The 22,853-nt window shown below is 42.5% G+C and overlaps 1 protein-coding gene across 2 annotated transcripts in view; it reads left to right on the top strand.

Annotated features, from left to right (window-relative positions):
* The window catches only part of LOC145898496 (uncharacterized), a 52,815-nt gene that overhangs the window by 21,884 nt on the left and 8,078 nt on the right, over positions 1 to 22,853 (top strand). The window contains exons 49-92 of one of the 2 annotated variants that reach the window (XM_082986970.1): positions 356 to 1,858; positions 1,983 to 2,030; positions 2,144 to 2,289; positions 2,591 to 2,753; positions 3,148 to 3,450; positions 3,643 to 3,783; positions 4,109 to 4,251; positions 4,376 to 4,556; positions 4,801 to 5,079; positions 5,343 to 5,453; positions 5,854 to 5,996; positions 6,137 to 6,314; positions 6,525 to 6,812; positions 6,975 to 7,034; positions 7,126 to 7,167; positions 7,454 to 7,611; positions 7,703 to 7,880; positions 8,285 to 8,575; positions 8,731 to 8,796; positions 8,886 to 9,037; positions 9,419 to 9,596; positions 9,774 to 10,259; positions 10,326 to 10,415; positions 10,716 to 10,909; positions 11,102 to 11,314; positions 11,510 to 14,091; positions 14,387 to 14,657; positions 15,009 to 15,223; positions 15,642 to 15,919; positions 16,444 to 16,697; positions 16,919 to 17,152; positions 17,414 to 17,687; positions 17,885 to 18,030; positions 18,326 to 18,553; positions 19,169 to 19,391; positions 19,592 to 19,666; positions 19,805 to 19,929; positions 20,150 to 20,315; positions 20,611 to 20,786; positions 20,990 to 21,163; positions 21,430 to 21,673; positions 21,848 to 21,940; positions 22,113 to 22,174; positions 22,552 to 22,747. In XM_082986970.1, the coding sequence (XP_082843096.1) occupies positions 356 to 1,858; positions 1,983 to 2,030; positions 2,144 to 2,289; positions 2,591 to 2,753; positions 3,148 to 3,450; positions 3,643 to 3,783; positions 4,109 to 4,251; positions 4,376 to 4,556; positions 4,801 to 5,079; positions 5,343 to 5,453; positions 5,854 to 5,996; positions 6,137 to 6,314; positions 6,525 to 6,812; positions 6,975 to 7,034; positions 7,126 to 7,167; positions 7,454 to 7,611; positions 7,703 to 7,880; positions 8,285 to 8,575; positions 8,731 to 8,796; positions 8,886 to 9,037; positions 9,419 to 9,596; positions 9,774 to 10,259; positions 10,326 to 10,415; positions 10,716 to 10,909; positions 11,102 to 11,314; positions 11,510 to 14,091; positions 14,387 to 14,657; positions 15,009 to 15,223; positions 15,642 to 15,919; positions 16,444 to 16,697; positions 16,919 to 17,152; positions 17,414 to 17,687; positions 17,885 to 18,030; positions 18,326 to 18,553; positions 19,169 to 19,391; positions 19,592 to 19,666; positions 19,805 to 19,929; positions 20,150 to 20,315; positions 20,611 to 20,786; positions 20,990 to 21,163; positions 21,430 to 21,673; positions 21,848 to 21,940; positions 22,113 to 22,174; positions 22,552 to 22,747 (11,751 nt within the window). Of the gene's footprint in view, positions 1 to 355; positions 1,859 to 1,982; positions 2,031 to 2,143; positions 2,290 to 2,590; positions 2,754 to 3,147; positions 3,451 to 3,642; positions 3,784 to 4,108; positions 4,252 to 4,375; positions 4,557 to 4,800; positions 5,080 to 5,342; positions 5,454 to 5,853; positions 5,997 to 6,136; positions 6,315 to 6,524; positions 6,813 to 6,974; positions 7,035 to 7,125; positions 7,168 to 7,453; positions 7,612 to 7,702; positions 7,881 to 8,284; positions 8,576 to 8,730; positions 8,797 to 8,885; positions 9,038 to 9,418; positions 9,597 to 9,773; positions 10,260 to 10,325; positions 10,416 to 10,715; positions 10,910 to 11,101; positions 11,315 to 11,509; positions 14,092 to 14,386; positions 14,658 to 15,008; positions 15,224 to 15,641; positions 15,920 to 16,224; positions 16,698 to 16,918; positions 17,153 to 17,413; positions 17,688 to 17,884; positions 18,031 to 18,325; positions 18,554 to 19,168; positions 19,392 to 19,591; positions 19,667 to 19,804; positions 19,930 to 20,149; positions 20,316 to 20,610; positions 20,787 to 20,989; positions 21,164 to 21,429; positions 21,674 to 21,847; positions 21,941 to 22,112; positions 22,175 to 22,551; positions 22,748 to 22,853 lie in introns of both variants that reach the window. The other variant, XM_082986968.1, reaches the window with a different exon arrangement.

Genomic DNA, 22,853 nt, shown 5'->3' with positions numbered 1-22,853 from the left:
CTACGACCGCTTAAGTGTTGTCCTTCTTTGTAACTGGCAATCAGTCGGCCATCGATATATATGTATATAAAACACTGTTACAAATGCCACTAACAATTCGCACAGCTACATCGTAGAAAATTGAGCTTACCCGGCAAAAATTTAATCATAATGCTCTCGGTTCTTATCCATGGCGTCCCTATACTACCTTCATAATCATGTACGTATGCGCTTGGCGGATTTTAGAAGTCAAGTAAACGCGCATTAAGTTCACCAGATCACATTTCAAATCTACAATTACGTGCCTACAGCATTTATTTTGCGTGATATGGCAAAACAAAAGCATATGTTTTTCTTACCTTCAATTTTTTTCCAGAACCTCCTGAAACTACTATTGCCACTACAGTATCTACCACTGCTTCCACCGCAACTACCCAGGAGTTAACAGCAACCACCACAGGAACCACCAAAGAAACCACTGCTTTTATAGGAACCACTGAAGAAACAACACCTTTCACTGGAACCACCACAGAGACTACTGCTACCACAGGAACCACCACAGAGACCACTGCTTTTACAGGAACCACTAAAGAAACAACACCTTTCACTGGAACCACCACAGAGACTACTGCTACCACAGGAACCACCAAAGAAACCACTGCTTTTACAGGAACCACTAAAGAAACAACACCTTTCACAGGAACCACCACAGAAACCACTGCTACCACAGGAACTACCAAAGAAACCACTGCTTTTACAGGAACCGCCACAGAGACCACTGCTACCACAGGAACCACCAAAGAAACCACTGCTTTTACAGGAACCACCACAGAGACCACTGCTACCACAGGAACCACCACAGAAACCACTGCTTTTACAGGAACCACTAAAGAAACAACACCTTTTACAGGAACCACTAAAGAAACAACACCTTTCACAGGAACCACTAAAGAAACAACACCTTTTACAGGAACCACCAATGAAACAACTGCTTTTACAGGAACCACTAAAGAAACAACACCTTTTACAGGAACCACCAAAGAAACCACTGCTTTTACAGGAACCACCACAGAGACCACTGCTACCACAGGAACCACCACAGAAACCACTGCTTTTACAGGAACCACTAAAGAAACAACACCTTTTACAGGAACCACTAAAGAAACAACACCTTTCACAGGAACCACTAAAGAAACAACACCTTTCACAGGAACCACCACAGAGACCACTGCTACCACAGGAACCACCAAAGAAACCACTGCTTTTACAGGAACCACTAAAGAAACAACACCTTTCACTGGAACCACCACAGAGACCACTGCTACCACAGGAACCACCAAAGAAACCACTGCTTTTACAGGAACCACCAAAGAAACAACACCTTTCACAGGAACCACCACAGAAACCACTGCTACCACAGGAACTACCAAAGAAACCACTGCTTTTACAGGAACCGCCACAGAGACCACTGCTACCACAGGAACCACCAAAGAAACCACTGCTTTTACAGAAACCACTAAAGAAACAACACCTCTTACAGGAACCACCACAGAGACCACTGCTACCACAGGAACCACCACAGAAACCACTGCTTTTACAGGAACCACTAAAGAAACAACACCTTTCACAGGAACCACCACAGAGACTACTGCTACCACAGGAACCACCAAAGAAACCACTGCTTTTACAGGAACCACCAAAGAAACCACTGCTTTTACAGGAACCACTAAAGAAACAACACCTTTCACTGGAACCACCACAGAGACTACTGCTACCACAGGAACCACCAAAGAAACCACTGCTTTTACAGGAACCTCTAAAGAAACAACACCTTTTACTGGAACCACTAAAGAAACTACTGCAACTACTGAAACCACAGGTACTACCAGTTAATATACGTAGTTTAGATTGGCATATACCTGAGATACTGGGCTTATTTCATTCACGTTCCACACTAATAATAATAATCGCACTTTTTACAATAAATACACATTACTTTCCAGCAACCACGACGACTCCGGCACCCACCACAACTCCTATACCTATACCAGGTAGGAGCTAAAGAAAAGTATTGTCGAAAAATCCTTGAGAAAATCCGTTAGCAAAAAGTCAATGTAATGTTTATTTGTCCAAGCGCAAGTTTCTGAAACACTTTAACTTTCAGAGTGCTTCTACATGCCACCGGCTGACGTCATCTTCCTTGTGGATGGGATTGCGGGCTTGCATCCAGGCCGTAATATTTTTGACTTTTACAAGACTCTAATACTGAACATGACCCAAAAGTTTCCAATTGGACCTAACGAAACACAGGTAAAGCAGCAAATGTGCTTACGTTAATGTTTGGCTTATTATACTCAACAACATTACGAAACGTGGGATTGGTAAATCCCGGTGTTTGTCGTACATATTCATATTTATGTGTTTTCATTACTACCAAATATTTTTAATGCCGACAGTCATACTGCAATTTTTTTAAACTTACAATTTGTACCCATTGTCCTGCAACAGAACCTAGAATTCAAAAGTTACTTTGAACTAAGGCGTTATCATCACCTCCGATGAAATAGCATTGCGTAATTTTCCTGCCTAAGCATACTTTGCGTTATACCAGGTTGGAGTTTATATGTATGGGGACACATTGCAAGGCTTTCCACTCGGTGCAAATCAGAATCGAACTGAATTGGACAAGGCAATAAAGGGATTGCAGCCACCAGGAAGAACGTCATTCGGATACGCTATACCCATACAACAAGCATTTAATGACGTGTACTTGCGTAAGTGCGACAATTAGTAAATGTCAGATTCTGTTCCACTCGGATCCCTTCAATTATAGGTCAAACACATTTGTTGCCCTTTTCTGATACGACAAGCCTTCTTGTCAAAAATTTAAAATGATGCAGCTTTTGGTTGTCGTTGGCAAAACATTAGCCCACTATCTTGTTTGCTTGGTTTCCCTTTTTTTCTTTTTCTTTTTTTGGGGGGGTGGGGAATAATAATTTCAACCTATATAAATGAGCGCTTTATGGTGGATAAAAATGCTTTTGGAGAAAGCACTCCATGAAATGACCTCCATCCAGAAGACAAAGGGAATGTGAATGTAGCAAAAACACATCGTCATCTGAAATACATCTTGTTTGGTTTTATCTGACACTTTCTTTCGCGTTTTAGCCTCCAACGGAGGGCGCCCCGGAGTGCGAAAGATAGTTGTGATTGACGTCCGTCTTCCCTGCGTCTCACTTCCCGGGCAGATCGGACCAACAGTATCAAGTGTTTTGACGCAGGCCGTGACTAATGGCATTCGTGTTATTCCTCTCCTTGTGTCACCTTCTGTCACACCTGCCATCGCCCCGAATATGCTGCAAGCATGTGTTGGGTTTCTTGGGAGAGCTTCCAACGAAATTTTAGAAGTCCCATCGAGCTTTCCAGGACTACCAGGAGAAGCAGGAAAACTGAAGGATTTGATTTGTCTGCGTAAGTAAACGAGGTTTTCCGCATTCTTCTGAATACCTGTGTCTGATATTGCTTATATGGTTTATACAGTGATGTGCCTTCAACATTTTTAAGATAAGCACCCGTTTCCGTGATTTTTCGGTGAACACATTAACCCTAGACAACCAAGATAATGTTTATTTTAATCAACCTATACTTATTGACCATTTTCAGAACCGACAACGACAGCAGGAACGACCGAAGCCCCCACAGTGGGCACTACAGGAACCACTACCACTGGCACGACGAAGGAAACCACGGCTGGAACGACTGTGGTGACGACAGTGGGAACTACAACGTCTGCACCACCTCCTTGTAAACCCCTGCCAGTTGTTACAAACAGTCTTTTGCTTGCAATCCGTGCCATTTGATTTTAGTTGTATTAGTTTCAAATGTGTTTGCTGTTAAAAAATCTATGTCGCCCCCGAGCTTTATTTTCTTATGAGACAAGTTTTGCTTCTCGTTAAGCTTCTAACCTAGAATGAGTTTAATGCGTGTAAAAAATATTTGCGAAAAATCAACGGCTAATAACACACTGGTACCGCTCTCTTGACAATTTACAAATTTTTCATCGACTGCAACAGAAACTACAATGCTGGTGCACTATTAACAAAATGGTTTACTATCACTTTTTTATCAGACTGCTCAAATATTCCACCCACCGACATTATATTCCTCCTTGATGGGTCAAAGGTCATCGGGACCAACACCCCTATGCTTTATCACAAACAGATGCTCGCCAACTTTACCAAGTACTTGAAGTTGGGGCCAAACGATACGGAGGTAAATCGTCATGTTACTTTGATGGACTTGTTGAAACATGAGTTGTCTTGAGGAACCGAATGTAAAAGTCTTCCGTTTACCAATACGCAGACCACAAATAATAAACCTCAAGCTCTTTTGGTAGGTTGGTGTTTACCTGTACGACAATGCTCTGTATGGGACTTCTCCGATGGGATTTCCCCTCGGTGCCTATAATACTGAACCAGGACTGTTAAATGCCATAGGCAACCTGCAAAATCCCGGACAGATGAAATCGTTTGACTTGGGTCCATTGATCAACGAGACTCTTCAACACAAATTTGACGGTAAATATGTGGTGATGCTGTACTTGTTAACAAGCACAATTTAGCTGCAAACTAAATTTTGTGAAAACACTTTTGTTTCTTTTCATTACCACGAAAACCCGTGATAACCCAAGTAATTTGTATTTTTGTTTGTGTCTCGAAATAAAACAACTTTCAGATAAAAATAAAAACATCTTTCAAAGAGCTGTCTAACAGATTGATTTAAAAAGGCTTTACTCAGCTACTAAAACAACTGCATTTTCAGTCGCATTCGGGGGCAGACCGGGCGCAAAAAAAGTGGCGGTGATCGAGCTTCGCTCGGCCTCTTTTCCGGACCTTGCCGCCGCCATGGCAACCGATGCCGCCGCCGGCATAGAAATCGTAGTGTTGGCGGCCCCTCGCGTGGGGGGTTTTCCCCGAAGATTACAGCAAATTACCAGTTCGGTGGGCGAGGAATTTGACAAAAGAATGATTTTAGCGGTGACTAATGGAATCAGTTCGCTGCCTTCATATGCTGTAGACATTCGAGACTTAGTTTGCGGAGGTATTGTATTGTGTGTGTATATATTTGATTTCGTTTTATAATGTTTTATCTTTTAGCCAGAACCACAAAAGCCTTTAAGCTACTATCGAAACGTATTTAGACTTATATTAAACCTTATATTTTCCCGTTTGTATCACCTCATATTACCCGTCCGCCTGTCTTGTGTTTTGCCCCGATTATGCAGTTCAAATCATATAGAAATATTAACAGCATAAGATAATCGATAGTAGTTTTTTATTGAAATTTTAATATATTCATTGCAGTTCTACCAACAACAACGGAGGCAGAAACGACGATAGAAGTTACAACACCCCCCACCACGGCTTCAACTGTAACCACGGCAACAACGACCGAAGTTACCACACCGCAACCAGGTTTATTGCAGAAGTTAACGAAAACCATGAGATGTTAACATAAAAAATTTTTCGAGAAATTTTCGTTTCGTCTTCCAACTTTTGTTTACCAATATGAAATTCCTGTTGCTGCCAGGCATATTGCAATTAAAAATGTACTGATCTTCTGGCATAAACGTACTTTTGTTTACCAATTCGTTTCGAACTTTACGCATAGTTATGGATCTTAGAGGCGAGTGATTTTGAAGGGCACGACATCGGGGTTAATTGGGCATAAGGGCAGGGTAGGTTCACGGCCTTGGTTTGAAGATTTTAAAAAGTAAGTTGAAAAAGGAACAGAGATATTGAACGACAAAAGTCTATGACCACTCCATTCGTAACACGAGCAAAACCACGATGCGATTATTTTCTTCTTGTGCAGTTTGCCAGTACATGCCTCCGACTGATCTTGTGTTTATATTGGATGGGTCCAACAATCAACCTGGATCGAATCCGACGATGGACTACAGGAAACTATTAAAAAGTCTTGTGAAAAGTTTCCCCATAGCTCCAAACAAAACAAGGGTATCTTAAATTGTTTTATGATTTTGTTGATAAGTCGGTCTACGCTTCGTCATCGAAACCAAGCAACTAAAGTAGCGAGCTTTCCTCTACGAGTGTTTTAATGCAACTTGAAATTCTAATTCAGTAATTTACTTTTAAAGGTCGGAGTGACTTTTTACGATAACGTGGTTCACGATAGTTGGCCAAACGGCTTCCCTTTGAACGCCTTTAACACAACGGAACAAATCGTCAAAGCTATTGACGGAATCAAATCACCCATGGGGCCGCGCCAGCCGAACGCCCCGCTCATCCAAGAATCGCTGAGACGTCTCACTGCCGGTTAGTTTGTGGTTGACACATTGATACTGCCTAACTAGTATAAATGTTAGAATAGATCGTGTATAACTACCAGTAGTTAAGTTGGTATATTGCTTATGTAGCGCTAAAACTATAAATCTGATAACAAGATTTTTCACTATTTCTCACAACTTGCAGTAAACAAGCACCATTTTAATCTTTAATGGCGAATCCTTGCACGAACATATGCAGAAAGTACTCCGGATCGCCGCAAGGTGGCGGTAGTTGTTGTGACGACTCAGGACGCGCCATCTTTGGACCGACAACCTCTTTCAAACGTTATAACAGCGTCGGTCATACAAGGCAACGTAGTGGTCATTCCAGTCATTGTTTCGCCCGGTCCGACTGACAACACAGTATTTCAAAAATTGGTCAACAGCGTGGGACCCGCTGTCACCCCCAGTCACGTGGTGGAGGTACCAGGGGGATTCCAGAATTTGTCTAGTGAGGTGCCTGTGCTGAGGGACCTAATTTGTGTGTGTAAGTTTAACCCATAAATATACAATAGTTCGTAAATAATAAGAAAAAGATACCACAATGGAGAAAATTTCTGTATAACTTACTTCATTACCGAAACTAAATAATTAGGCTTAATTTTACTGCTGTAGAAAGTCGCTTCTGTAACACTTGTATTTTACTTAGATCAACCTGTAACAACCACGGAATTCACAACGTATCGTCCGACGGCCACTGGAGTTACAAGTAAATTGCGTTTGGCGTTTCAATTAATGCTGTTACATCAGCATTGTATAACAAATTTTAGTTTTATAATGTATAAACTTTTTACCTTCAGCTGTGGAAACTACACCGCCTGGGACCACAACATTTCAACCAGGTGGGCAGATGATAAATAAAATATGCAGAAGGATCACGCAGTTTTTACACATTATTAATATCTTATCAAAATTCGAGTAAGAACCGCGGATAAATTTAGCAAACGGCGTTTAGTTTTGGTTAGCTTATTTTGTGGTAACGTATTCCCAGCCGATAATCGCAGAAACCGCACAAATCGCGTTGCTTTTTATTATTTGGCACTTATTTCCAATCGTAAATAAAGATGGCGGAGGGTGTACGTGCGTAACTCGGTTCCTCAACATCAAGTTAATCATCGTGTGTTGTAGTGTGTATGTTCATGGAGCCGACGGACATCTTGGTGGTGTTGGATGGGGCAAGAAAAACCCCGCCCGGGACAACCCCGGTCGATGCCCCCGTCGAAGCTTTCAAGAAATTCCTCCGCAAACTTGCAGAAAACTTTAAAATCGGTCCCAATGATACGCAGGTACTATAGCAATTGATATAAATTTATAAAAATGCGGTAGTAAAATGGGCAAAAAATTTTCTGCGATAATAAAGTTTTTGTTTTTTATTAGATTGGAGTGACGACATATGCCGACGTTCTTCACGGTAATTCCCCCAACGGTTTTCCACTCAATGCAAGTTCCAACACGAGCGAGTTCCAGGATTTGGTGAAGAAGTTGCTAACACCCAACACCATCAGAGGAAGGAGCGCTCCTTTGATACAAGAAGCGCTGAACCAGAAATTCAAACGTAAGTTTAATCGGCAAATGGTCTGAACAGAGCATTAATTGCTAACCCAGTTTTTGTGCTTAATGTGTATCGGGTCGTTTGAAAAATCTATTTCGCTTTTTGTTCTTGGTGGATGATATTTCAAAAGACTCGGTGTTATCTCATTCCAAAACCTGATATATTTGCACTCCGCCTCTGTAAGAAACTCATCCTCCGCCTTTTAATGCGATATTCCATATTTATAAATCCGCATTGTTTACTTTTATATTTATAACATCAGTTTTAAAATAGAACTGGATCTCTCAAGTGGACAGAATCCAGCCCCTGATGTGACACTGTCTTAACACGCACAACAGCAATTAGCCGATAGGAAATGTTTAAAACAAAGTGTTTCTGATTTCCGTCAATATTTTTTTCGAAACCAGGACATTTCGGTGGACGACCCGGAGTGCGCAAAGTCGCCATAGTAGAGGTGACGTCAGTGGATTCACCGCCGCTGGATGCTGGTGCCGTCACGGTTGATCGAGCAATCACTGCGGCCCTGATTGACGGAACCGAAGTTGTGGTTATTTTGGTTCCCGATCAGTCGCCCTCCACTCCTGCGGTCTTTAAGCAGCTCCGCGACACCTTGGGTTCCGCTATTAAATCGGACAAAGTGTTAAATGTGACTGGGATATTGAGTAACATAACCGACGATATCAGAAATCTAATTTGCCGTAAGTTTGTGACTTTTTGAAATACAGCTTTACTAAATCATTTTTATGTTAAGCATTTGTTTTTTCAATGATTTTCATAGTTTATAAAAATTACCAACTGATTTTGAATTTCCTCCCCGACATTTAACCGCACAAAATACCCTGTTGTACTTTAGAACCGCAATACTTCCCAGCGACTGTCACTGTCCCCACAACGACACCGAAAGTCACAACAGCACAACGTAAGTGAATTCACGATTCGTCAATAATCGCTTTTTATAAGCAACGCAAAAAGAAAAAACTTCGTCACAATTTCGTTGTCGATTTTCAGCCACCGGTTGCGACTTCGCACAGAATGATTTGATTATTTTGTTGGACGGCTCGTCGGAAATAAAAGCTCAGCTTAATGGCAATATATCACCGCTGAAACAATTTGCCAAAGACGTTTCGCAGACGTTCCAAATGGGCCAAGACAAAACGCTGGCAAGTGATAATTTATATTTTTTCATATGCTCTTACTGTAAGTATATTTGTTTAGGGTTTGGTGCGTTTTTTTGTGTGTACGTTTACTTCGTAAATGGTGCACTGTTTGTAACCAACTGCGGGCATCAAAACTTTATTGGCACGAGCTTTCACGAGCTTATCTTCGGTTTATCAGGTGGTACGAGAAATTTGAAGCAGTCAGTCTGTCACAAATAGTGGACAAGCAGTAACTACAAAAACTTATGTCAACGACTGACACGGGATATTGCAAAAATTGATTTAAATTTCTAAAAACGCGAAAAGAAGACTTAACCCCTTCTCCTGCTGTATATGCGAGTGATGACAAACTATTTAATTATGTTAGTATTGCGTTGTTTGCAGGCCACCGTGATAGTGTATGATAACACGGTCCACACATTCAAGCCATATTTTATTGCCACCAACGAATACAACGCACAGCCATCTCAATACCGGCAAAAGGTCGATGCGCTTCAAATTCCTGGTGACAGTCACAGAGACGCTGGTTTGAGCATGCACCATTTCTCGGAACAACTTAACGGTCAGTTCTCTTTTAAATATTTCGACGTTTGACAATATGTGCTTCGATAAATGTACATTTTGGCTATAAAGGCCGCCAACTAAAAACAAGTAGTTTTTTTGCAGATATTAGTCCTCAACTGGCGAAACATGCACTATACTTACATACAGGTCCATAACAATGTTCACTTTTCTGCAGCATTCGCCATACCAGGGCTTGACTTCTTCGGGCGCTTTGTGGTAGCCCAGACCCTCGTAATGGTAATCGACGCCGACGAGTACCAGCGCATAGATTCCTTGAAGCAGGGGATCCAGGCCCTCAACACGACCGGTATGCGGAAACGCATGTATATCCTTATCGTCTCCAGCGATAATGTCTCTCAAAGCTCTGGAAACCTCGGCGGGGTCAATGGCGTTAACGGTCATGGCGGCGATAAAGACGATATTAATGGAAGCCAGGTTAACGGTGTAAATGGAGTTAACGGCGGTGTAAATGGCCATACGGGGCTGGATACTGGAATTACCAATGCAAGCGCTTTGGCGCCACCCAACCCGAATTTAGCGATGCTGACCGCGTTGTTCGACTCTGTGTATCCTGACATACGTTACCGCGTAGTTGGAGGTGGTTACAAAGGTCTACTGAACCCGGATTTGATCACAGAACTGTCTAAGGATTTGTGTGACAGTAAGTGTTTGTGTTGTTGACGACTTGTTTCCCAATAACTTACTTACCGTTATGTGGTGTGTACAGCTTTGTACTACATACTGCCACCAACGTCAATTGTTACACTTCCACAAACCACCACACCCGGAACCACACAACCTTATACGGGAACTACAGGTAACGAACACGAACACTTGAAATTTTAGAACGTTGCTTTTGCACAGCAAACTTTAGTAACTGTATATAGCATCGCTGTAGCATAAGTTATTGGCAATTGTAAAATGTTATGGTGATTTAGTCAACTTTTGGTTGTTGATCTGTGTCATCCCGCATGTGTCAATATAGATGCTTGTTTTGTAGCTTTTTTATGGAACGTTTTGGCAAGATCAACATAAATAAACAGAGCGACCAAAAAGTGTGCATGCAAATTAATTAATTAAAAAAAATCAACCAAACAAAAAAGCAACAATTGGTCAGGGACAACCGGAACTACAGGAACCACCACGCAAGCGACCACCACACCACCATACATTTGTGATCAAAGATCCAACGTGGTGTTCGTGTTGGATGCTGCTTTAGCCGACAACACATCTCCGTCAAAACGTGATGCTGTCAGGAGGTTTTTCCACAACGCTTTGTCTCGGGTAGATATTTCACCGACAGCGGTGCAGGTACGTTTTGAACTCAAAGTTTTTCACAATCGTCCACTTTCATCAAGTGGATGTAGAACATACGCCCGATGTTATCCACACCTTTCTGACACAAGTTAAAATACATTATCATTAGTTCGACCCCATGTGATAAAGTGTTGACTTGTTAAAGTATGAAACAGAAACAAGGCCTTGAGATGAAATTTTTCCCAGGTGGCAATAATCAAAGAAGGTCTGACCACCAAAGTGGTTCAACCTTTCGATTCGACTCAAACCAAAGCAAGTATTCTCGCTCTGATTGATTCAATTTATCAACGACCCCCAGTGGACCAACTGCCCAGCACAGAAAAAGCCAATACCAACGTGGCCATCTTCGATGCTATTAGAATGTTGAACGCCACCACACCAGGGAACAAAACGATTGTGGTGAGTAGACATTCTTTAAACGTAAATAAGTTTTTTATTTCAAAACATTGATGTGAATGATTGTTTTTGAGGCACTTGTTTAATAGTAAAAGCAAAAAACGAACAAGATTACTTAACCATCGTAATATACGTGAAGTTTTTATTCTTCTCTCCTGGAGGACTCGTTAAGTGAAAACATCTCATTTGCTTTTGCAGCTTCTGTTGGCGCGAAAGCCGAGTCCAGTCAACCGAACCATGCTGACGCAAATCTATGCCAACGGCATTGTTATCTCCGTCCTTTCTCGCTTTCCCAAGGCAGTAAATTCCGACACACGAACTCTTATCACAAGCAAACGTTACCACACCCACATTCTTACCATGTCCCAACTCATTGACTCAGGCCTACAAGTCTTCGAGTCAATTTGTACGGACGCCCCGGTGCTACCACCTTACGTACCATGCGCGTACCTAGTAGCCGACGTTGTGTTCTTACTCGATCGACTCTGGCTGGTCACCAACGCAACCGAAGTCCGTCATTTGCTCATCAACACAATGGACAACTTCGATATCGGGATTCCAGTGCGTGTGGCAGCAGTCCTGTACGGTGGAAAAGACCGACCGTCGCTCGCATTTGGCCTGAATGACTATCACGAGGAGCTGCTTTCAGCGGAAGCGATCGTGTGGTTGGAATACACGGGAGATGCTTCCGGGCCCCTCAGGCTTGGAGAAGCTCTTCAATACATCGCCGATAACGTATTCACCTCGCGTACAGACCGCTATGCGTCGTACGGTAAATTTGTGGTGAACATCATGCACCGCGCTCCTGTGGAAGGCCCACTGCTCACTCAAGCTCTGCAACGTGCACGTAACAGCGACATTTATATAGTGTCGGCAGGCCCTGATGCTGCCCTCCTCGACCGCCTGTCCTCTTTCCCGCCAGGCAATGGGTCTCTACTTTTTGTCAATGCATCTCACGACGAAATAGATTCGGTGGAAAGGGGCATTGTGGATCGGCTGTGTCGTCAGTATTCCGGTTCGACACCACCTCCCACTCTGCCAACTACAGTGACGCCACCAATACCACCTGCTTGCAGCCCGCTGGCGGACGTCGTTTTCATTGTTGACGAGGCCCTACTCTCCAACGCCACCTTGCAGACGTACCTTTACGAGTACTTCGCCAAAATGGATACGCTCATCAACTACAGCAAAGAACAAACGCACTCGGGTCTTATAGTAAGCGGCAAGCAATCTCGTGTAATTCTTTACTTAAACCGCCCGGTGTACCAAGTGAACTTGTTGATGGCGCTTAAGTTGGTCCGTGCAAAAGTACCAAACACCCCACTACATATGGGTGCGTATCTTCAGACTGCTTTGGACATGCTCAACTACACTGACTCGTCTCGACATTACCCTCAACGGCAGATTATAATCATTGTCAACCGCCTTATAACCGGCGCAATCCCACAGAGTGTGTGGGACGGAATGCGCGCTCTCAATGTCAGTTTTCATGCTATTGCTGTTGAAACCAATTTTCTGGAGTCTCATGCCATCGAGGAATTCAACTACCGCCAGTTCCCTATTAGGCCGGCCAAATATCTTGTGCATACCGCTTATGACTTGGCCAACATGTTTTGTGCGCCAGTGCCGCCAACTCCGCCAACCCCTCCTACACAGCCTAAAGTTTGTGTCGCTACCGATTCCGTGTTTTTGTACGACTCCATGCTTTTGGAGCCGGCCTCCGACAGTCGGGAGACAATGTCGTTCATTCAAAGGCAGATTACTCTGCTGGCGGAAGGCTATGAAGCCCGATCGCGTTTTGCCGCTGTGAGCTACGGCGAGAGCCCAGAAGTGGATTTTAACCTTGCCAAGTATTACACAGCGCCGCAAGCGGTCCGCGCTATTAACAGCTTGCACCATTATGGCCAATCGTCGCCAGCCAACGTTGGCAAAGCTCTGCGCTATGTTTTGGATCACGTGATCAACAGCACCCCGAGAAAAATCGCTTTTACAGCGCGCAAAGTTATTTTCCTCTTGATGGCGCGCAAGAGCTTCGATGACCTACTGCCCGAGATCGAAGGAGCACGGAGCCGCGGGGTAACAGTCATAACTTACCTAATCGGTGGTATTAGCGTACCAAACCCCGCCCAGCTCTCCACAGTTATGTACGGCACCATTCCTGTGCGCCACCCCCACCAACTGGAGGACTTGGAGTACGAAGCCCTTGAGCTGATCTGTGAATACGTCAATGTGACTACCGCGGCGCCCATTACGACAACACCGTCGCCTCCCGCGCCTTCCTACCCTTGTAAGGTTGACGTAGTTTTTCTTCTTGATGATGCTTTGACGGCCAGCATGGTATCGGACGTGGCTGTAAAGAGGTTTCTGACGAAGTTTGGAATGAGCGTGGCGTTCAGTCCGGACTTTGTGTACGCGTCAATAATGCGCTTAGGCAAGCATGCAGAACCGATTACGAACGGAATGGCGAAGACCTACCAGGATTTTAAGAGCGCTATGGACAGCAAGCTGCAAGTCACCCCAACAACTGGCTCCCTGTCAATGATGACTGGTATCAACGCGGCAAAACTCATGTTTAAAAACCATGGGAGACCGCTGGGACCAAACGTAAAACGCATGGTGGTTTTTATTATGCGAAGATACCCGGACGTGTTTATTCCTGCCTTTGAGTTAAAGGGCCTGCTTGGCGAAGGAATTATAGTGTCATCTGTGGTGACGGATGACGCAGCGTCAGTACCTTGGAAAAAAGTAGTCAACCACTACGGCTACGTAAATGCTTACAGGTTGGTTCACCACGTTGAGTATTTTATGCGCAATACTTTTCAACATGAATAATGTTGAAATCAAACATCAACGTGTGACAAGACAGTCAGAAATATGCACTGATCATAAATGTGTAAAAAGTGTAAATAAATTTAATCGATTTTCCTTAAGTTTGTTGTTGATAGTAAGCGACAGATGTAATAAAACGAGAAGTGAGATCATCGAGTTCTTTTGTCGTCTGTTCTTCTAAACCCAAAAGCAAATTCTAGCTCACGAAACTGCAAGTTTTGATGCACATTTTTTTTGCACGCGCAGAGCAAGGTTTCTTCCCTACTTCGTGATGCCAGTGGTATCTTTCATGTACACTTCACTATGCCGCATCCCGGTGATGCCAGAGGTCACGACCTCTCCTGTGATTTCGACCCCACCCCAAGTCACCACCGCCGGCACAACCCCTCCTCCTTGGGTGTGTACTAATGTGATGGATATTGTTTTCCTCGTCGATCGTCATATGCTGATGACGCCATACGGGACTGCTCTGACGAGATCCTTCATGAAGGACGTGATCAGACACGTAGAGCTGGACGTAAGTCAAAACTTTGTTTGTTATTTGCTTGTGCAATGTTTAATGTTTATTTGGTCTTTATATTGGTTGTAAGTTTGTATTAAAAGTGTGATTGGGGACCATTTTGTGCAAGCTTTCAACAAGGGTTTAACGAAATCGAAGCTGCCGAAATTTTGATTTGGTTTGTCTGAAAATATATACAAACTAACAACCACTGTAAAGACCATTTTGTGCATGCTTTCAACAAGGGTTTAACGAAATCGTCTGAAAATATATCCCTATAGTTTAAATACCCGCTTCCTTTTGTAACATCTCAGACACACGTGGCCTATACAGTGTCATGCGCGAATTGAAATCTTCCATGCACTTTAGGTTCTAAAAACTCGTTTCGCTGTGGTTGAATTCGGTCCGGTCCCTCAACTGATAATAAACCTCCACAACGCTTATGACAAGCAAAGTGCTTTCAAAGCCCTCGACCAGCATCTTCAATCTCCAGAAGGCCTTGCTCGTTTGGCTGACGTCACGTATTTGATTCCTGCACTTGAGTACAGCGTATACCATCTTCTATTGGGTGACGGCATTCGTAGGTAAATAATTATGATACTTATAGTCCGGCAAAGTGCAATTATATGTGTAATTGTGCTGTGTGGTCACCTTTTTCTAGTGAATACATTTTACACATTCTGGAAGTCAAAACTAAACTATGACCTGAGCTAATAATTGGCATGGTGTACTTTTTGATTTTTTTAAACTTGTGCATTTTTCGAGGGGAAATGTTTTGCCACAAAAATTCCCATATTTTATCAAGAAAAACTGCAGTAGATGATTCTAAAACGTATACACAGTAACTAGAAATAAATTTTATATACACATACGTTGTATAACAAGGGAAAACAAATAAAATGGAATTTTGTATGACCAAGCGTACATAGCAAATTCACATGTTCTTTTTGTTTAATTTGCTCAAGTTAATTAGCGTCACTGAAAAACACTTCTCGCTCACAGAAACGCTCAAAAAGTGGTGGTTTTGCTGTTGGATCATTTGCCCCATGACACATACCAAGACTTAATGAAGGAATTCCGCAAGATCGAGGCAAGAGAGGTTCGTGTGATTACTGTGGGCCCAGGGGTGGCTGTGATTCCATATTTCGACAAACTGACCACAATGACCGATGGCGACGGCGTGATGACCTTTAGTTCTGTGGATGAACTCCCTAATCACATTCGGCATGTTCAACACGAGATTTGCGAACCGTGGACCAGACCTTACAATGTTACCACCGGTGAGATTTGACAACATTTGTATTGCTGTCTGTTTAACACAAAAATGCCACAGTGAGGAAAATCTATGTGATATCGAACAGTTTGGATCACCTGCACTTATTTTAACAGTATTTTTTTGAAAAAATCAACAAAAAAAGAAAGTTTAATGCCATTTTGCCAATTGATACCTTGGTACAATATCAATCAGGGTGGCGTTTTAAACCGTTGTTGCTTGACGACATTGTTAGAGTTGTCGTCCGTTTGGTAGACTTATTGAAATAACTTTGCTTAACAACAAGCACTAAAGCAGCTACTGCCATTTTAGAAACCAGCACTGTCACTGGAACCACCAAAGAAACAACAGCTTTTACTGGAACCACCAAAGAAACAACAGCTTTTACTGGAACCACCAAAGAAACAACAGCTTTTACTGGAACCACCAAAGAAACAACAGCTTTTACAGGAACCACCAAAGAAACAACTGCTTTTACAGGAACCACAAAAGAAACAACAGCTTTTACTGGAACCACCAAAGAAACAACAGCTTTTACAGGAACCACCAAAGAAACCACTGCTTTTACAGGAACCACGGCAACCACCGAGGCATCCACAGCGGCCACAGGAACCACCAGAGAATTCACCACGCCAGTAACACCATTGCCAGTCTGCCCATATTCGCCTAACTTAGTGCTTGCAGTCGATGTCTCTGATGCTAACACGACAGCCAAACTAGAAGAAGTGAAGACCTTTCTGAAGAGTATTGTGAAGAAGTTCCGTGTGCAGAAAAACAAGACACAGGTTGGTTTGTAAAACGCATTGGAACCCGATTAAGTGTCGAATGTATACCGGCCTTTGTTGTGCCGGGATAATAAGTTGCCCTCTCGTGTCCACAAGACATTACATATTCACAATTTCAAACGCTTTGTAGCAAAACTCCAATTTCTTATCTGTCACAAATGACGCAAAAAAATTCCAAATACACTCACAGCACTGTTTGTTTTTCTTTTCTCTTTTGTCAGGTTGCAGTTGTTCTGTTTGCCCAAGCCGTTAAAATTCAAACTAACATCGGGGACGCTCCCACTTTGGATGAAGTCGTGGCCAAAATCGATGCCATAAACAAAAAGCCACGTGGAAATAAACCTGATACAAAGAAAGCTGTCAACAGGATCATCAATCAAGTGATAAAGCCAGCCACCATTGTAGACGGAAACGCAACGTGGTCAGTGTTGTTAATGACAACGGAGCCCAATGAGGTTAGTTATGACTTGACATTTGCAACTACACAAAATGTGTGTTATAGTAGTCGAAATTTAACGTCGATATTTCAAAGCTAAAGTTTGTTGAAGTGGTTTCCACTAACTCACCCAATTGTATTCCCCCATTTCTAAGTTAAATGTTCCCTATATCCCATGGTTTTTAATGATCGATCCAAATTGTTTTCATAAAGTTAGGCGTATGTGTAAAGTCTATCTGTTGACGGAAAGATATGCTTCCTGATTTATTTATTTTAACAGACCAACTTGATTGGCCCACTCAGCACACTCTACGTCCACCTGAGCGACGTGGTGCAAGGTGACGTAGTTGTGGTCGGCTTTCACAACGTCACAGTTGAGCAACTACGTCAAACCATGCCGAGTCTGTCTGTGGAGCACTATCCAATGTATAGCGACCTGAATGCGGTTTCTGGTCCAGATAATACGTCGATGGCACTTGCACGATCTAGGAAACCTAGTGCAGAAGATTTCGTTTTCAGCAACCTGTGTACTGCTCCGCTGCCACCTCCTCCCAGTGGGTATTCGTTGTACACTTTATGCTTCGTTGTGGTGGCGATAACTATTTTACGTGGGAATTACAAGTAATAAGGTTTTGTACAGTGCTAATAACCAAGTGCTCAATGTCAATATATTTTGTATTTAGAGATACCGACACAAATATTGTGCATGATCAAAATCTTTATAATAATGTAACTTTTACATTGCTTTTAGCGCCATCTCCGCAAAAGTGTCTGTACGTGCATGACCTGGTTGTGGTAGTCGACTCAACTTCCCTTGGCGTGTTCCGACTAAACACTGTAAAGAAATTTCTCAAAAATGTGCTCGGCTCATTGGACATTTCCCCTTCAAGAACTCACGTACGACCGCAGCACAAAAGTTTACACCGATTAAAACTTTTTGTCTCTTCCAAATTTACCAATAGACGAAATATAAATATTGTTCATAACAACAAGGTTTTTTGATCATACATATACCCCCAGCCAGCCTTTGTTCACCTGTTTCCAATTGTTTCCTTATTCATCAAAACACAACTATTTAAAAATAGCAGCATGACTGTTTGGACAACACAATAATCTTTGGCGCAAATATACCTCGTTTAAGCCCGGTAATAAGAAACACTAAACGCACTCTTATAAACAAAGTCCATCCCAGGTTGCATTTGTGGCGTACGGACCCACAGTCCAAATCCTTTCAACGTTGAACAATGGAACGACCTGGGATTCGGTAAAAAAGACCAAAAATCAAATCACGGAAATACCAGGAGTCACCAACACCGGACAAGCTCTCACTGCTGTGCTTGACCAAGTGTTAAGAGTGGACAAAGGAGCGCGATCTGATGTTCCCTGGGCAGTGTTGCTCATAAACGATGCAAGATCAAAGGTTCCATATGCTGTTTGTTACCTATATTACCCAAAGAAAAGGCTGCGAAGCCTGTGAACCTTATGATCAGAATATTAGAGCTGTGATCGCCAAATATAAAGGGCCTGCGCAGTGGGGCGATCCTGCCTTGCTATGCGAATGCATGGCATTACTTCTGCGTTACCCTATGAATAATTTAATTTAAAAGATTTTTTTCCACATATTTTTGGCATTGTCATTACTACCAGTGACACGGATTTATTCCGATAGGAAGTTAATAATGTGAAACTTTCATAAATTTTAGATTGAAGTCCGTTGGTTTTATTGCATACATTCTATTTGAATAAGAAACAGAGGATGACAGTGCAGGCGAAATCGATTTTCTATGTGTATATGATAAAACCAGCTGACTAAAATCTGAAACTTCTTAAAGTTTCATATTATTGACTTTCTATTTTCGGGAGTTTGTTTCTCTTTAGAAACTGTTCATTTCCAACTAAGAATAAACTAAACAACAGATACAGGATAAAAACAAAAAGTTACCACTTATATTGCCACGGGTCCTATTTGAATTGCGAATTAGACATGTGTGCTAAAGTCAAAAATTAGTTGACCTCTGGTTACAACATTTTGTAGGATTCACTTCAAGAGCCTGTGCGACGCTTTGCCGAACTTAGAAGCAACCGAAGCAATGAAGTGTATATCGCAACTGTGGGTTTGCTGGCAGCCAACATGACAGAACAGAAGTTGATATCCTATCATGAACTGGTGACCTACGTCAACACCTATCGAAACTTGAACTTGCCATCGCCGATCTCTTCCGTCTTCAACGCCTTATGTGTCCCTCCTTCCCTCAGGAGTAAGTCTATTTCGACAGTTGTACATATGACGAATAAGGGCTTCATGATTTCTTTCGTCCTTCCGCCATTGGTATTTCCATTGACAATGCACACATCTGCTTTGTGCTATTATTGCCACCAAAAAACCCTTTCTGACGCAAATTGATGGAATTTTTTTAGTTATTCGGAATATTTTAAATTTCGTGTGCCAACTTTCTAGCCACAACTCCTGGAATCTCCACCATCACAACGTCCGAAGTTTCCACCACGGAAGTGTGCGAATGCTACTGGACAGGTACTTGATGGTCGTTGTATCGCCCAACATATAACTTTAAAGTGCATTATGTATCATAACGGTTGCACGAAAGTTTGTCGCTGTGATTGTGTGAAACCTGAGTGCGCACAACAATTTCATTTTCACCTCATTTGGCAGCGCCCGTGAGCAACTTTGCACCAACACACGAAAACCTGGGCGACTTTGAACGCTGGGCGTCGTATGGCAACAACTTCAGCGATATATGCAGACCCAGATACACTGGTCACGGAATCAAATGCGAGGTAAACACCAACAAATAAACTTTTCCACTTTACATATGGCTCTCAATATACTTTCAAAAGGGTATGTTTCCTTATAAATACAATGTAGCCCGCGTTATCTCAACTGCAAGATTTTTAGCTTTTGTATTAAATCGTAGAGAATTTCAACACAGAGCACGACCATGTGTTATGAAACCACTCTATACAAGCGGACTCGGTTCTAATGTTTGTTTTTTGTCAGAGCGATCATAGCGTACTCCAGTCCAATCTCAAATGCGACCTCCCCAACTTTCCCGAATGCTTCCATATTGATGTGTCAGCTGCCGAAGGTTCCTGGTGTTATAACTACAGTGCGAGCATTAAGTGTTGTACCGCACCATGTGCACCTCCACCGCAGGCTGGGCCGAGTACGTTGTTGTTTATTATTACGTGTCTGTGCATTGTTAATTATTTAATATGAAGTAAACCGAAATAATAGCCTATTTAATTGTAAAGAAATGAACGTAAATTGTACCTTGTCAGGAAAGTAGTTACAAGTAGATTGGCCCAATAATCGTGTTTGTAGTGTACGCAACAATCCATTGCTGAAGAAATCCATGCATGATTCCAATCACATAAAACCTTTAAAATTTCGTTTGTGGGGAATTTCAAGTCTTTTAACTCAATACAACAAAACGGTAAACAACTGGTTACTGTTCTCAGCGAAACTATACCAGTGTCTGAATACCATGGATCTTGTTGTGCTCGTGGATGCGTCGGTGCCTCCCACAGATGGTCGTTACTTTGACAACTTGCTATCGGCTCTTGTGCGGAGACTTAACATCAGCTCCGACGAAAGCAGAGTCGCGATCATTGCGTTCAATGACGCAGGAGCTCAGGTATCATCATCAGTTCAAGTTAAAGTCCTGTAGTTTCCATTAAATACAGCACCTATGTTGCTGGTAACAAAACCTTTGCTTTTGACATAGTCAATTTCAACGATATTCTTATGTCCACATATATAGGGTATGCAAGATTGTCAAGTTGGGTCGTTAATGAGGTTGCTAAAATGAAGCAACTTTATTGCACAATATTCTCGCAGCTTTTAAGCGGAGGGTTCGCCACAGACTTGAACTCTCTTGTGAGGGCGATCACCGATATAAGGAAGCACGCTGATAAAAAACGGAGCGACATAGCAACAGCTCTAGACATCGTCAACCACCAACTCGCCGCGCAAGCACGAACTACTACCACCGCCGGTGTGCCCGTTGACAAGGTTGCAATGCAAAGTGTTTTAAATATGGCTGTGTGACAGATTTAGGGCATTGTGGGGCGTCATAGAATGACTAAATTTAAATAGGACGTGAACAAACAAAAACAGATGTAGTTGAACCTTTTGTGACGCTCCTTCGGGTGCATTACGTGTAGTAAAAGTCGTAAAACACATATTTTTGAGTGTTTTCAGAAAATGCTGTCATTTAACTCGCAAAATCCAACTTACATTTTATGACATGTTGTAAAAGTGTTGTAAACTGTTTCCAGATTGTTCTCTCGCTTATTGGACCGAACACACTGGGTGCGGTACAAGGTGTGGTTGGCGCCCTTGGGCAAAAGGGCTTTCGGTTCGTGGCATTTGGAACAAAGGACAGCCGTCGGAACCTGATGAAGCAAATGGCGCCAAATGGTTTTAATTTCAAAATGACCAAAACCGTGCCAAACGCAGCTTCCCCAACAAACCAAGCAAAAAAGCTTCTCAATCAAGCAATTTGCCAGCTTGTGGTAACAAGTAAGAAAATTCAGATTTGTTGTAAATGTGGCGACTCGATAAGGTGCTGGCCGCGGCTACACCACTTAGTAAAATGTTTCGCATAGTAGGTAAGAGTGCCGCCTGCTATCCTTTGTAGTATGAAACTGCAACATGACTTTTGTAACCACAGAAGGGTTTTCTGTTTTATTGTAGCCACTATTCCAATTACAACCACTGTAACTCCACGGCCAAATGTTACAAGTGAAACCACCTTCACTGCGCCCTACGTCAGCACCGCATCTACAGGTTAGAGTTACTTCTCCGTTGGTGCAGGGTGAATTTAAAACTGACTCCTGTAATATATTGAATAAAACGTGTATTAACACTGCTGTGCAAATCACAACCTTTAAATCTTTTGCATTATATCTGTGTATATATGGGCGTTACCAATTGCACTTACATCTGCTTGTTACCGCAGCTCCGGAAACAACTACTGCAATAATCTGTCCTTACTTCAATGAGACGTCAAAATCTTCTGTGGTATGTGATTTTACGCATCTGTGATAACGTCCTTTTAAAGTAAAAAAATTGACCTGTTTTGTGCAGTTGAAAGTAAAAAAATTGATCCATTATCGTGCACTGATTATACATAAAGTGACCAAAGATTGTGGTAGGATTATATTGCAGGCCTTGTATACGAAAATGCTAAATAAATAATTAAAATGAGTAATACGTTCCCTGATATTGCGCTCTGGCAAAAGTGTTTCGGTTGCAGCTTGGCTGTGACTGTTATCTTTACGATTGATCGGGTGAGATCGCTATAGCATAAAGGCCTTGTGGGGCGATGCTCCCTTGGTATCCGATAGTAATGCGTGTTTTTGCGTTGTCTAAATCTCCAATTGCTTATTGTTTATTAGGCACTGGCCGTGCATGAAACGGTCTACCCTGACGTTACCGACAAGTGCAAATACATTATTTGTACTGCAAGCGGAAGTTTGGTGCTCGTAAACAAACAGCTTATGTGCGACCAAGGCGCAATGCCAAACTGCCAGAATGGGATGACACCCATGCTCTACTATGACGCCAACTGCAATTGCCAGTGGGAATGCCAATGTTAGTATATAGGCCTTTATTACACGGCTTTAGGTTTAGATCAAGGCTTTTAGGTTTTTGAAACCTTTAACCGAAGTCATTTTTGAATAATGTTACCGATAAAACT

This window comes from Ascidia mentula, chromosome 4, assembly GCF_947561715.1.
Source record: "Ascidia mentula chromosome 4, kaAscMent1.1, whole genome shotgun sequence".
NCBI lineage: Eukaryota > Metazoa > Chordata > Ascidiacea > Phlebobranchia > Ascidiidae > Ascidia > Ascidia mentula.
The sequence above is the reverse complement of the archived record's forward strand: the minus strand, read 5'-3'. Positions and strand labels throughout refer to the sequence as shown.